Genomic DNA, 15,939 nt, shown 5'->3' with positions numbered 1-15,939 from the left:
GAAATTGAATGACTGGGACATTTTTTCTCTGCAAACCAGATGCCAATGTTACTATCGGTCATTGGTGCTGAGCAATATGGTGTCTTACGGAACTTATTTATACTGGCGTTACAGAATGACAAGTCGTTTGAACAGTTAGTTAATACGCCCACGAATCACTAAATGCCCCAGTCGTTGGTCATTTTTGGAACGTTTTAAGTTCAGTAAACGTAATTAAAGGAATGGGGGGAAATAGTTGGACTATGTAGTGGTGCTGAAGCAATTGGCAACGCCTTGTGAGTTCAATGATTTTTCTAACGGTGCATTGTGTGGTCGGCTTGTCTGTGGATTACACTCAAAACTGTTGTCAGAGGTCAATTCGACATTTGACAAGGCTTGCTAAATTGCAAATACAATGGGGATGGCTGAAAGGGACACGGCCTATATTCAGGAGCGTCGGGTGTCGTTTAACGCTGAAGTTTTACACAGAGGGAAATCTAAAAAAACAGGAAGCAAACAATCTAAACATTGAAACGTTGCTTCCGTTGTGGCGGTAAACTTGGTCCTGATAAATGCGTTAACTGTAAATGCACGGGAAATCCGGCAATCAAAGAATGGCAAACAAGTTACTACGGGGAGGAAACTAAATCAGATGCGCAACTTAAATGTCATATAACAGTCGTCGTCTTCGGGTCCGTCACACTGATTCTTGGAGGTACTTAGGTCGATATGGAACTCGATACAGGAAGTTCTGTGTCAATAGGTTCTGATGTACTTTGTTCTTAACAAGTATCCATTCATGGCTAAAAATGTAAAATTGTAGTTACTTTCTTGGAATGCGAAGTTCCGGTGGAATATGAAAATCAGAAATATAAGCTTTCATGTGCAAAGGGAAGCATCCAGCGCTTTTAAAAAAAAATGGCTTCAGTAAATCCCACTCAACTGGAAAGACAGCACGAAAAATCATTGGAGTGTGTGAGAAAGGAGCTTAAGCACCTCTTGAATAATGAAAGCGCACACCAATATGAAAGACGAAGCAAAATGTACGGCTAGACCAGTGCCATATGCAATACAGATAACGCTAGAACGAGTGCATGGAAAATTACGGGGATTGTTTACAAGGTAAAGAGTATGGGCAACGCCACTGTTGCTGGTTCCAAGGCCAGATAAAGCAAATTTGTGGACACTAAAAAGGTTACAGTAAATATCGACACAAGCTAGACACAGTTTCCAATCCCTTATACAGAATATTTATTTGCGATACTAGCAGGAAGGTTCTGTCTCAGGCATATTTACAGCTTCAGATGGAAAAAGATTCAGAGCAATTGCTAACTTTAAACACATCAAAGAGAATGTATTGGTAGCGCGTATTAGTTTACGGAATAAGTAGCAGTACATCGATGTTTAGACCATAATGGCTGTAATTCTAAATGTTGTGTGTAGATTTGAAGATATATTGATTACTGGCCGAATGATCAATCTCATTTGACAAGTTTGAATGAAGTTCTAAAGAAACATGGCGTTCGGGCCACACAAGAATAAGTCGATATTATCAAAATATATCTAAACCTCAAACTTGCGTCAATATTTTTAATTTAAATCATTATATTTGGGCTTTTTGGATACTACAGGTCATTTTCGTAAAACTCTTGCAACCCGTTTATGTTCTCTTGAAGAAGGGGGCAAATGGGCGTGGTCTGACGCTTGCGACAAGGCGTTCAATGAAAGCAATGGCCTTTTAGTGAACAGTTGTTTATTGGTTCACTATAACATGAAATTGCCGTCGATGTTACCAATTGACTCAAACGGCATTAGTGAAGTATTGTCGCATATTATAGACGATGGGTAAAAGCGGTAAAATTGCTTTTGCTTCGTGGACACTGACGGACACTTAGAAAAGTATAGTCAGATTCATAGAGAATCACTATCTTTAGCGTATGGTAATCCATATCTGCCAAAGTATTGCAGAAATAATTCGATAACACCCGGTTTCGAGTGTAAGAGTAAACAATGAATGGTTGGTCAGACCATGTGACTAAAAGGGACTTAAACTGTATTTGAACTGGAGAAATGAATCGACCAAAGACAAAGAAGTGATACAATGGGGATTCAGGCAAGGAATATGAGACGAGCTGCATGATCGCAATCTGGATATGGGATGAACGAGAGCGATGGCAGCTATGTATGGTGGGAAAACATACATAGGGACATTGAATAAATAGTACGGGCCTTTGCTACATGTATGTCAGTTCAAAGTCCACCAAACAATGCACCGCTTATCCTCTGAAGATTGGCTGCAAGGTCATGGTAGAGAGTACACAACGACTTTGCTGAATTCAGGCAACACACTATTGTGGTGGTTATAGATTCATATTCCAATTGGATCGATCGACGTCAAGCCGATGAAATTAACCTCGAGTACAAACACCAATATGGAAATGAATGAACTATTCAGAACATGGACTTTACAAAAAGAGAACAATGGCAAAGATCTGAGGTTTACATCTTTGGACTTCAAAGACTTTCTGGTGAACACTGGTATCAAACGAACTCTGGATCCTGCCTACCATTCTAGTTAGAACGGGGCAAAAGGACGGGCGACTCAAGTTCTCAAAAAGGCTCTTAAGAAACAACTTGCTCATCCCGATTTTTATGGTGATGTTTTAAAGAAAATTCGTAAAATTCAAATGTTTCCAGCAGGAAGTTGGGCAGATAGACTTAATGAATTTCTTGGATTTTATTTAAACCGTGGATATAAAGGCAATATTTTGAAGAGCACTTGCCTTCTAGTTTTTTGAAGATGAATACCTGAAACAAAATATAGGGTTGAATATAACATCCTTTCATAACTAAGCTTACCTGAAACAAAATATAGGGTTGAATATAACATCCTTTCATAACTAAGCTTTCAGTCCTTTGATTTTTTTATGAAGATTTTGCTAATTCATGTTATCTTTAAAACCGTAATTGGCGAACACGTTTTTGGCTGACTCGGAGTGTTTTGGCATGTGACTACATTTTCTTCAAATATTTTACATTTTCAAATCATTTGGAAGGAAAGATCAGCTAATACTATGTCGCTTTTATTTTTATCCCCCGCCTATGAAATGGGGAGGGGGATATTGAAATGGCGTTGTCCGTCCGACCTTTCGTCTGTCCGTCCGTCTTTCCTTCCGTCCGTCCGTCCTTCCTTCCTTCCGTCCGTCCGTCCGTCCGTCACCAGCGTTTTCTCAGTAACTAGCCGGTAGAATTTCATGAAACTTAAAATAAATATGAACCACTATACTGGAATGATGCCCGTCCAAAAAAAATCGATTGGTCAATTGTCCTTGGAGTTATTGCCCTTGATTTTTTGAAAAATGCACATTCACAGCCATTTCTCAGTCACTAGCTGGCAAAATTTCATGAAACTTAAAATTAATATGATTTACTATACTGGGATGATGCCTGTTCATTTTTTTTTGGATTGGTCAATTGTACTTGGAGTTATTGCCCTTGAGTTTTTGAAAAACTCTCATTTACAGCCATTTCTCAGTAACTAGTTGGTAGAAAATCTTGAAACTTGAAATAGATATGAACCAACATACTGCGATGATGCCTGTTCATTTATATTTTGGATTGTGTAATTTCTTTATGAGTTATTTACCCTTGATTTATTAAAAGATCCATGTTTGCAGCCTTTTCTATGCAACTAGCTGGTAGAATTTCATGACACTTGGAATAAATAAGAACAAACATACTGTGATGATGCCTGTCTATTTTTCTTTTGGATTGGTATCATTTTCCTTAGAGTTATTGCCCTTGATTTATTAAAACATAATTGTTTGCAGCCGTTTCTCAGTAACTAGCTGCTAGAATTTAATGAAACTTGAATGTTATATGAACCAACATCCTGCAATGAACTTCTTCGGTGAATTTCTACGGCTACATTTTTATCTCAACTATTGAGTACTATTTTGCAATGATTGATGTTTCCGAGTAAGCAGTTTCGGAAAGGACAGTTTTATTTAATCATCCCTCTGATTTATTTCGTTAAATTTTTTTTATCATAAAGTACGGTCGATATTTTATAATTTGGCTCGGAAAGGGATAAACCAATGTGCTTATCTTATTCTTTCTGAGATTTTTTTTAACCTTCAAGCACAAACAAGCCATCAAGCACAAACAAGCCATCGTTGGCGGGGGATATCTTTTCACTGAAAATGCTTGTTAATAATGTGTTCCTTATTTGTTCCCAGTTTTAGTACAATGATGCTTTTTCTTATGAAACTCTATGATCACACAGTTTTAAACCTTTTATTTTATAAGGCAGACTGTGCGGGATGTTTTTAGTTTCAAACAATGACTGCATCGTATCTTTGAAAAGTTTTTGCATTAGGTGCTCTGAATTGTATCCCTCCGTCTGCAGATAGAGTTGGGATCTCTAATCATATTAGTACCTAGGGTTTACCTATACGTTTATTATTATTTGTTTTATTGATAACTTTCCTCAAGTTAATGCATACTTTGATCAGATTTACCTTTTGCGTTTTATCTTTATTAAGGATTGTTGGGATAAGAGTGAGGTTTGTGCACATAAACTGGCTTAAACCCCCAGTAAATTTACATACTACTGACCGTTCCAAGGAGGTACCTAACAATTCTTGATAAACATACCTATTTTTTTATATAGTATGTATGCACTGTGCTGTTTGTGGAGTTTTGTGCTTTTCTTATTTGTTTCTTGTTTGTGATTTTATGGTATATGTCTTTGGCGTTTACCCAGTGCCACTAAACCGGGTTTATGTTTAAACCTTTTGCTACTGAGCTTGTTTCTGACAAAATGAAAATAAAATGATTCACTGAATTACAGACTGGCATGAATTCTACTGAATTCTACGTAATACACCTCATTCAATTACCATAGAATCGCAAGTAGTTTGTTGTTGTTTTTTCCAAAAAATAGAAACTACGAATACGGTCGACCTTCCATCAACTAAATTAAGAGCAATAAATCCAGAAAAAGCAGGAACGAATGAAGGAACATTATGACAGGAGTCATAAAATGTTATTTGGTGGGGGAAAATCGAGGTGATTTTCAGGAATAGTTTATGAAAGGACCAGTAACGTACTTAATTAAAGTAGACAAAAAGATCCGCTTCTGTCATGCGTAAAAATGATGCCAACTTTCCGAAGGACTATCAGCAGTCAACCAATGAATTACCATTTGTCTGGTCTAAAATGTGTCCAAAATCAATTCAAAGTGATAGCAGTGAAGCAGTGTCAACCCAGGATAAAACACCTCAATTGAAACAATCGAAACGGTAATTACACCAATTAGTAAAAACAATAGCTCAACGGGCATACCGGAAGATAAACAAATATGTGCTATCTGACACGGGAGAGATGCCCCCGGACAGGTTGACATAAAACATGCTTTAAAATGTTGTTCTAGCTGATAAGACCATTTATTATGGAGATTAGATGTAAAAAAAAATGTATGCATGTAATTAATTCGACATTAGTTAATGATATCCTAAATTATGTAATCATGTTTCAGTTTAGTAATAGTAGTAGTTAATGAAGAATAATTAAACTGTAGATTTACATATTATAAACTGTTGCAAAATCATTTCATGAGTTTTCTTAAGATGAGATATATTGTTCCTGGTTATCCCAGCAAGTGAAAGCCGTTGCCAAATGACTAAAAGTTATATTAATTATTAACTATCAAATATTAACTTATTCATATAAGAGAAATACTTTTATTTGCATTTTGATAAAATGGTTTTTAAAGTTTGAGCTTACACTATGTTCAATGTTCAATTATATTTTTACATTTCATAAAATCATCAATAATTTATAAAATACGATAGTACTTTGGAATAAATTCATACTCAAATAAATAATGAAATTCGACGACAAAACGTTGGATATGAAACTGCAGCGCCGTCCATGAAATCTTTTCTAGACACCCATAGATGCGAACATTATTCATATTAACAACAAAAACACAAATAACCACAAAAACAATGACCGTTAATGCACTGGCGATACTACATCGCCACAGCACTGAACAAAGGAAAAAGAAACCTAGAAATGTGTACACTTTATTTTCCCTCTATGACATTTTAACAACATAAAGAGAAAATTTCATTACATTAGTAGAAATATATCAAAACAGACATATCAATTGCTGCTGTAGCAACCATCATACACAGATTCCATTACGAAGCTGCTGTTCACAACAAATTCAATATCTGCTATGTTCATCATTGGCGTCACTGCAATACAACGACGTCGCATTGAGGGAATCTTTATCGTCTCCTGTTTTATCGCTGCCCACTCCTCCTGCTAAGAACGTATAATCTTATAAGCGCATTTAGGATTACGACGGTTAAAAATGGTTTAAAAACGCGTATAAGGTCATACACTTACACATAAGGCACCAACTTACGATGGGTTATTATGACATGAACTGCAAATGAGTGACGGTATATGTACCAAGCTATCATCCATCTAACTATCATCAAACTTGCATATTCTCTCTCTCTGTCTACTTTTGTTTTCAACCATGCTTTCTTAGTTCATTCTTTTTCTTCTTTTATTACTTTTTTGTTGCCAAAATGATGATTTTTCTAGATAAATTTAATTGCATTTTTTCGTTCTCTTGGGATACTATTCTGCATGTTTTCATAAACAACATATTTACATGTAATTGAAATCGTCTAACCTTTTCACTATTCTGCATAACGTGTATTTTAATTTTCACGGAGATAAATTTATAAGCTATGCTTTCGTTTCAATCCGATTCAATATATTAATGCAAATATTTATATTGTATTTAATGTGTACCTCGACTATTTTTATTATTATATATATAGATATGTTAAATGAAATATGTTTAAATCAAATCAAATGATTGAGGATGTCCGAATCATGCCTGTCGAAATTCTATCAATCTGAATCACAGCATCAGAACAAGTCTGAAAGGTTAATGTGTATTTAATGATACATTAAAATAAACTAATAAACAGATTCACTCCATATGTCATGGAAGAGTTAATTTGTAACAGTTTATTTTTGAATATATGTACTTGTCTACGCGTACCAACCGTTCTGACCCAAAACATGGACTTAATTAACTGATATTTGGCGGCTAAGAGCCTTTTACATTCTGTATTATGTTAAACAATATTGCACTTGTATGTATGATATTGCCGCCTCTTACAATCTTCTGTGCTTCAAAATGTCTTGCGGTCACGTTGCCTTGCCTTAGCATCAATATTGTTTGTGAATAAATTGTTTTTTTAATTAAATTTTGGCGTTACTTGTTGTAATGCCAAAAGCAAATTTGTCAGACAGAATATGCCATCTATTAACATGAAGTAGGTTTTACTTGTTGCAAAAGTGTGTCAATTAAGGTTAGTAAAATACAGGGTGGTCCAGCATAAATTCGGCTTTCCCAACCCTTTTATACGCCCGTCATAATATGGACATTTTATGGATTCATCTGTGGCAGGCGGCACAAACTCGGACAACAAGCATAAGAGTAGAATATCTCGGCAAAATTCGTTAACTAGTGGAATCGCCCGACTTACTTTAGAGTTATGGTCCTTGAATTGCTCAATTAAACTTGATTTTATTTTAGTCTACTGTGCTTATATGACACTTTTATACCGCCATAAGTTTGCTACAAATTAATCATTTAGTGTTTTTTTTACATTAAAAGGGGAACTTTTCTCAAGTTCTTTTTTAACAATGTTTGTATCGCATTTCAAGCGAAAGTAAATTTAACAAAGTAAACAAGATAGCCATCTCGTTTTAAGAAATTGTATAAATAACCATGAGTTGTATACAGTTGAGTATTGATTTTAACCAATACATTATCACCAGCAATTATATCGTTTAATTTAACTATAACTGCACTGGGTGGTTATGTTACTGCATGTGTTGTTTGTGTGTTGTTTGTGTTTGACCTGTCTCAGTCAAGGCCTTTGATCTTTCTGGCAATTATAAACAAGAACATTAACCTATAGTGCCATAAATGTACTTCAGAGAGCTGGCTGCTTCGTTTGTAAGATTAACCCGTAAAGATAATAAAATATATATCCATTATTAGTCGAAATCGTCAATAAGAAGCCCGACACAGCTTTTATAAACTTTTACCACTTGTTACTGGAGGATATAGAACATAAGTATAACAACGTTGGTGGTGACATCATCGCAACGTCAAATAAACGCACTGTCATTTATATACACGTCAATCAATCTATGATTACGTTTTCATCAGAAGAGCAGTATAACTATTTATTACAAGTATTATGTAACTACACAATGTGGATAGGTGGTGCAATGTGAATTAGTGGAGGGTTAATTCCCGCCCTTTTGAAATGAATGATTTATTTTATATAAAGTTTACCATGATGTTGATTAATGTCAAACACCACTCAGGACGCACTTAAAAGGGATCTTACCTTGTCTTTTATCGAATATGACGATATCATTCATCGGATTTGACCTCGAATCTGAATTGTTCTGGATGAGATCTGACCCTTTCATTTAACATAGCTGAACCTTTGCATTAGCGGATCTAAACTTGTCCTTTAAGGGATCCGATCTAGTCCTTTATCAGATATGACTTTGTCCTTTATCAGATCTGACTACGTCCGTTTACAAGGGCGTTTGGTATGTTTATAACTTTGGTTTCTTTTTTAATGATAACCGCTGTGCTACTCACACTTTTTAAGGTTCATAGAAATGCTATAAACAACTTTTTGTTCGTTTATTTTGCTCTTGTAGTAGTATATAATTTCAGAAAACAAAATGATAAAGAGACCATTGTAACTATATCTGTATCAGAGCATTTTCAAAAAAGAGCAAATAACATAATCAAACAAAGATAGAAACAATAAGACAAACGAATTATTTCAACGACCACACATATTTATAAGACGTATTTTATAAGCAATAACTAACAATTACACTGTTTAAATAAATTGGACAAGGTGTTTTGCTAAATGTGTTTCTAGAGTTTGTAGAGAGAGTGTTTGTGGTAAAGTATATAACAGTAAATTAAATTGCAATATGAATCAATATTGCTCATTGGTACAAACAAAAGTAAAACAAAACTCATGTTAATCAAAACTATCGAATGGAAGTACACAATCAACCTTGAAATCAATCCTTTTGCAATTAATAGTAGCCGTATTTGTATCCGTACACGCAGCTTCTGGTCCAAATGATGGAGGATGCGTAATATCTACACCTCCTCGAACAATAGCCGAACCAATTGCTCTGGCAACAGTAAAGGAAATACCGAGTATAGTAAAACGGCTGCCATCGACAGCATGAACCGTAGCTGTTATAGAACCGCTTCTTCCGTAGTCCAGCTACAAATATAAAATAAATATGCTTTTGTTCCTTTCCTTCTCTACATAAACAACAATTCAAGGAATATACATTGTGTTTAGCTTAGCTATTTTGATGACGTTCTAAAAGCAGAGTTGATAATTGTTGCTTTCATTCAAAGTATACAGGTTTGCACAAAGTCCCTAAATCATGTTAATTCTTATGCTTGGTGATCAGACTGTTATTTGGTAAATACATGAGTCTTTCACGATCCATTAATGACAGTTGCTGACATCACAGGTTTGCTTTAGTGCTCACATAGTTTAGATCTAAGATATAAAAGACAGCCGGGTGGTCTTTTTTGTTTCAGAAATGTTCTTTCTGTACTCAATAGTTCTGCATTTAACTTAGAATCTCTCTTAAGAAGTTGATATGAGCAGTAAAACACTTCCGATACATAAATATTTTCAATGTCTTATAGGACAGGTAGAATACGATACAATTGTGTAAACAAATAAAATTAAGCGATATTTTGGTGCCTTTTAAGTGGATAATTTGAAGCCACGTAGCCACTAATAATAAATAAACATTAATGACGGTTTATAAAATTGTATTTGTACAAAATTCATATCCTTTTTTCTTTAATCATTTAAAGCCAATTGAGTTAAACACGATAATGCATGAAAGAAATTGGCATCAACTCATATTGTGCGCCTTTAAAAACTTACGCTCGCTCTCATCGGCACCATCTTCTCCCTGCTCTGTTTCCAAATCGTCCTCACACTCTGTTGCCTCCAGTATACGTATTTCACGACCCTCACAATGAGCCCAGATAGATGAGGGAAGTTCAAAGGTTAAAGGTTTCTCATTGAAACATGTGCTGGTGTCGTTGATCTAAATTCAAAATGTTGAAAAAATATTCAAAACTAAACTTTATTTACCTTCTCATAGCCGATGCTCGAAAATTCATTATACACCAGCCAGTTTAAAGAAAGGATAGCAAATGAAGTACCAAATGCGGTACACTCGGATTATTTATGTTTAGTGATATATTTCTACTGAATTGTATAAATTACTGAATCTACATAGTTATATTGTTTCATTTACAAGTGCGGGCCCTATGTAAGTTATATGAGCTTAACAATTAACGAAGGCAACATGAAGCTTGCCCATGAACTTAGTGTACCTCTTTGATCAAACAGACGCTGATGTTCACCGGCTTCTCCACTTGAAAGTCCTTAAACAGTAATTAAAGACAGTATTTTATACTTCAACTAATGGCATTTAACAAGTGTAGTCAAAATACTAAATATTAATAATAACGTTACTATGAAAAGGTTAAAATAGACACTTTATTTGCTATTTTCTTTGTTTTTTTCCTTAATATCTAACCATGGAAATCAGAATTTAACCTCGTGTATAAATATATCAGACTGTGAAACAAGCTCCCCGTCTTCGTCCCTGATTTCAACACCAACTTCATATTCCGTCTCATTCACAGCTTCAGCAGTCAGGCCTTCTGTCTGTAATAAATAACGTCTGGGTGTGGACAGTGTTGCACCTAAATTTGCTAAACACGAATAGTCTCAATTAAACCCAGACTGCTGCATCCTTCCGTGGATCTAATTTGTGTTTCCGAACAATTATTTTCCAAAATGTTTTTATCGTAGATGTTTTTATTAATTGGCTGACCATTAGACCTAAGATATATAACTTGGTAGTTCTTGAAAAGATAAAACAGCAAATACTCGGCGCATTGACAGTGTTGTACCTACCATTGTCGATAAAAAGAGTATCAATTATGTACTGATTGCTGTATTTATACATTATTAACAGTTTCTCATTCAGAGTGTATTTATTCCTGAAATGTTTCCCGCAAAAAGCACACAATTCTCCAAGTTTGAATATAGCAAGTTTGATTGGAAAGTTTTGATTGACAGTGAAGAAAATTGCAACGTGGTCGAACCTGCCTAAACGACATTCTATTTTTTTCAAGAATGATTCCATATCTCAATCCGACTACAAATTATCTTTTCCATACAACATGGGTATGCATTCGGACATATTTCTTACATAAGCCTTTTATCAATTATAAAAAAACTCAATGTATTTATCATAACATCTTGTTATGTCAACTAAATAAGATTTGAGAAAATGCATGCAATCTTTTTTTTATAAATATCATAAAAAATGTTTAACTAAATAGTTCAAGTCTATTTATGCGGCTTTAACTAAAAAGCTCAAAATAGCCAAGCTGTTTTTAGAACTACTTTCAGTAGAAATACCTGACAAACTGCTGATGCGGCAAGGCACATGAAGATTATTAATTTCATTTCTTCAAATGGACACTTCGACACCTGAAACAGTTAAAGAATATTCAAAGGCTTAGTTTAAGCCTTCAATAAGTGACCCCCCCCATCTGTGTACAGTACACAACCTCTCTGTATTGATCTTAATAAAATTGCCTTGTGCCCTCTTATCAGATCTCCGACCTGAGTATCCTGCTATGCAGTTTTGGAGGTTGTATTTTAGAAATGGGTCCTAAATGGTCCTGAGTCGATAAACAAATACAAAGAAAATTGGCCCCTACTGTGACACCAGTGCAGGACTGTTTAACTACCATCATAACAGAAGCAGGCCATTACAAATAGAATATCTATCTGTTGAGGGAAAAAGTAAAGTACTATTGCAGGCCCAATAACCCTGTCTATGATATATTTCTTGGTTGAAAACATTGTTATCTTAAATATAAGGCTAGTCATTTGCTTAAATTATATTCTTATGAATGTTCTTGTTTATTATTCATTCTGAAGGTTGTTAACCCGCCCGATTAACATTTAACAGAAAACCTAATTGGCGTGGCCTAAGTTTCAAGAAAACACGTGTTCTTTTAACAGATTGGTTAACCGCCAAGTAGATAAAAGATAGTTAGCCACAGGAGGAAAATTTCAAATGTTTATTTGTATCAAATACTGTGACAAGTACGGCCACAAAAGCCAGACACGTGAAACAGATGTGTTCTAGGTGAAACATATCATATATATGATAACAAACTGTACATTTATGAAAATATTTTCTAATTTGTGAACAATTAATAGCTGGTAAAGTGTCAAGAGAAAATAAAATATTAAAAAATGAACGTATTGAAAAAATAAAATAACTTACCTTCTATATTGCTGATAAGCTGTCTTGTTTTCTTGAATAATTCATTCCGTTTCCCACCCTTTATATGCCCGACTCCTTATTCGCATTAGCCTATCCTTAACGAGAAGGAAGTTAAGAAGTTAAATGTATGCATCTCAGCATACGACAGGATTGTTTGATATGGAATTGAAAATTCCCTTTAGAAAGTCTCTTGCAAAGACTAGACATCCATTCCTGAATTCAAAACATAAGTCACATAGTCAACTAAATATTCAGAGGCACGATTAGGTATTGTTACAAACTTTATTATCAGCTCATCCACAGCAAGTATCTTGTAAGAAATCAAAAGGCTTTCCCTTTTGAATTGAATAGTTGGTATATAGAGTACCAAGGTTTAAAATAGAGGTCAATATTATCCAAATTTGGATCTGCTAAACTATTTTGGTGTCCTTGGGCATTGTTGTTATTTTGCAGACATTGCAGTTCAGGACAAATGTCTGTTGTTTCTATAATGGTATGCAATAAAATAAATGAACTTTGAAAACGTGCATATGTAAAAATATCTACTTTGAATGTTTTTGTATGAACCTTGTAATATATTCTGCTCAAACATTTCGCACGTTCTTTTAAGAAATTTGTTAAATCCTTAATGCAAATGATGTTTAAAACGATGTGATGTAAAAAAGATGCATTCGTTGCAATCTTTCAGGAGGAAGTTGGACAAAACTTGTAAATTGGGGTTATCTTTGAGCGCATTAAGTCGAGGTCGTTTCGAGTCAAATCTAATGGTAGGAACAGGAAGTTGCAGATCTCGGTCTTACCGAATTGTAGCAGTTGCGAGTGTGTTTGCATCTAATATCGAACGCAAGGAGAAAAAACACAACGTCCTGTATATGACTGGGTAAAGCAACGCGAATAGTGTGACTTTAAAGTAACGCACATTATGGTATCTAAATCATGTAACTAAAACGTCGATGGTGTTTCTAACCATTACAAAGGCTAATTCAGCGCATAAACAAATATTTTACGTGTAGTGGTATATGTTTGCAAGTCACGAATGGTGCAGTGGTATATGTTTGCAAGTCACGAATGGTGCAGTGGTATATGTTTGCAAGTCACGAATGGTGCGGCACACAAGTCACGAATGGTGCGGCTCACCAGGATTCGTTATGAGCAAACATGTTATTTATGATTTACAAAGTCAAGTCAAAGTTTTATTAGCAAATTCAATTAGAACATTGCCAGTACACAAAGAACATACTAAATGGCATTAATGACAACAAAATAGAGTAAAATATAGATATGAAATAAATATGAGATCAGTTTTACAACATTTAATCTTGAGGAGAAAAGTATGAACTATAACTATACATGAAATGTATTTAGACATGTTAATTATGCTAAGCAGCATTTCTTCTAACCGTAGCGAATGATAAATAAGTAGCAATATTATTCAATATTTTATCATTATTACAGGACATCACGTTATTAAATTTGGTCATATTAGGCCAGTGAATTTACAATAATACGAAAGTTTTCGGGAAAAACCACCTCAAACATAGTGTTTCTCTTATTTTATGGTATTTTCAATTAGTTGTACTTACAAAATAAAATCAAACAATAAGATTCATGTTATCAAATCACTATAACTGAGATCATGCAAATTAAAAGAAAGTATAATATATTTATTGCTTTTTCATTTTGCTGCGTCAGACAACATTTATAGGCATACACAAAAAACTGTAACAATTTGTTTCACAATAATCTCAAAATAAGTTTAACTGAGTCATTGGTTGTTTTTGTTAAACAAAACGTATCATGGACCATTTAGTTTAAAAGACCTAAACTACATTAAGATGCATAAAAGTTTAAAATATAGGGTATGACCTGTAGCGAAAATAATTATTAATACAAAATGAGGGTTTTAAACTATGCTTAAACGTTCTTAAAGAGTTAAATATCGGTAATGATGGGCATACATTTGACTCAATACGATACCTCTTGCCCATCGTACGTTGCTACGATGGACATCTTGTCTCTCTGTTTTTATCCCTTATTAATAAGTCGATGATATTATGCAGAAGCACATTATTATTCTAATGACTCGTTATATTTTGTATCTTGAACGAAGAGGAAAATTCTTTAAATAACAAACACTGAAACAATATTTTATCAAAGATTAAACATGCTAATATTTTTATTTTTGCTTTACATGAATGGAAATTAATAATGATTATATGTCTATAATACTTCCTTCTGAGAAGCGATTTCAGAAGACACATAAGATATGGTTTTAGTTAGTTTTAAAAACTGTTTTCTTTGTCTACAAAGAGTCTATGGGAAAATCCATAGATATTTTTTAAATAAAGCAAATAAACCAATATTCCTTTTATGAACAAATACGTAGTGTATGCGTTTACCGCTTTCAAAAAAGAGATACATAGCATGCCGTAAAAGTATATGCAATCTAACTCACTACAAATTGGCACATTTTTACCTTACATCAAAACCAGAAATTAACAGATGTCGACATGTTGTTCGATTTGCTTATAGACATATCTTATTTGTTTACCTAGTTACTTTATTAATCTATACTTTTAAAGAAGATCTTCACAATAGCATCAAGAAGTGCCATTTCCAAAGACTTAAATATTCAGGATTTCAATCAATAGTCCCGTTAGCCTTTTCGGTAATCTTCATTTTACAACATAGATGCAGTGTATCAATTTGATGTTGGTCACCCCCACGAACAGTTCAAATGTTCATCAACCTTCCCTCCCCCTTCCCCCCAAAAAATACTTAACTGCAGTACAGTAAACTATTGTTCTACTTTCGAAGAGCTTAAAACTGATTATCATTAATTAAAACAAGATAAAATTTACCTTAATAATCAGATGTCTCAATTGCAGAGCCAACTTGATCAAATTAATCAAGACGCAATAAAGTAAAAGAAAGTCGAAGAAAGTAAAGTTCTGTAAAACCTTCAGGAAGCATATTTCTCATACTTTGCATTTGCGGAGTCTGAATCCCAACACGGAGGCTGTAAATGCATTGGATGACTTTTATTATTTAACGATTTAAAACTATCGAGTATTTGGGCGAGGAAACAAGTCAATACTTTAGACATTTTACTGCAATACAATTTACCTGTAAATTGGAATAATTTTGGTCAAAGGAAACGCCTCAGATGAAAAATAGCAAGACATTTCCGAAGCTTTAACAATATTTTTGTCGGATGATAGTGTCTGATTCATTGATACGTACGAAGGTCCTGATAATTCTGTGAATAGCAACCATTAAAACTATTACAGATATTCATTTCAGCATTGGATTAGGCATACCTTTGTTGATGTTTACATGTGAACCCTTCTGTATTTGACACACAAACGTTCATGTTATAGGCAGTTATATCGTTTTTCATTAAGTCATCGACTCTTAAATACTCGACGCCAAACGCAGCGTTACAAACCTGGATCATTTGCGCAT

At 34.3% G+C, this 15,939-nt stretch overlaps 1 protein-coding gene across 1 annotated transcript; it reads right to left on the bottom strand.

The window, feature by feature from the left end:
• Positions 1 to 8,795: 8,795 nt before the first annotated feature.
• Positions 8,796 to 12,612, bottom strand: LOC128212996 (uncharacterized). The gene is made up of 6 exons (XM_052918453.1): positions 12,475 to 12,612; positions 11,595 to 11,666; positions 10,722 to 10,832; positions 10,496 to 10,546; positions 10,038 to 10,203; positions 8,796 to 9,350 (listed from the first exon to the last, which is right to left on the bottom strand). Exons 2-6 carry the CDS (start codon positions 11,640 to 11,642, stop codon positions 9,154 to 9,156), a joined length of 573 nt encoding a protein of 190 aa, XP_052774413.1. The 5' UTR covers positions 11,643 to 11,666; positions 12,475 to 12,612; the 3' UTR covers positions 8,796 to 9,153.
• Positions 12,613 to 15,939: the final 3,327 nt, after the last annotated feature.

Source organism: Mya arenaria, chromosome 13 (assembly GCF_026914265.1).
Source record: "Mya arenaria isolate MELC-2E11 chromosome 13, ASM2691426v1".
NCBI lineage: Eukaryota > Metazoa > Mollusca > Bivalvia > Myida > Myidae > Mya > Mya arenaria.
This window is presented reverse-complemented; position numbering and strand designations above follow the sequence as displayed.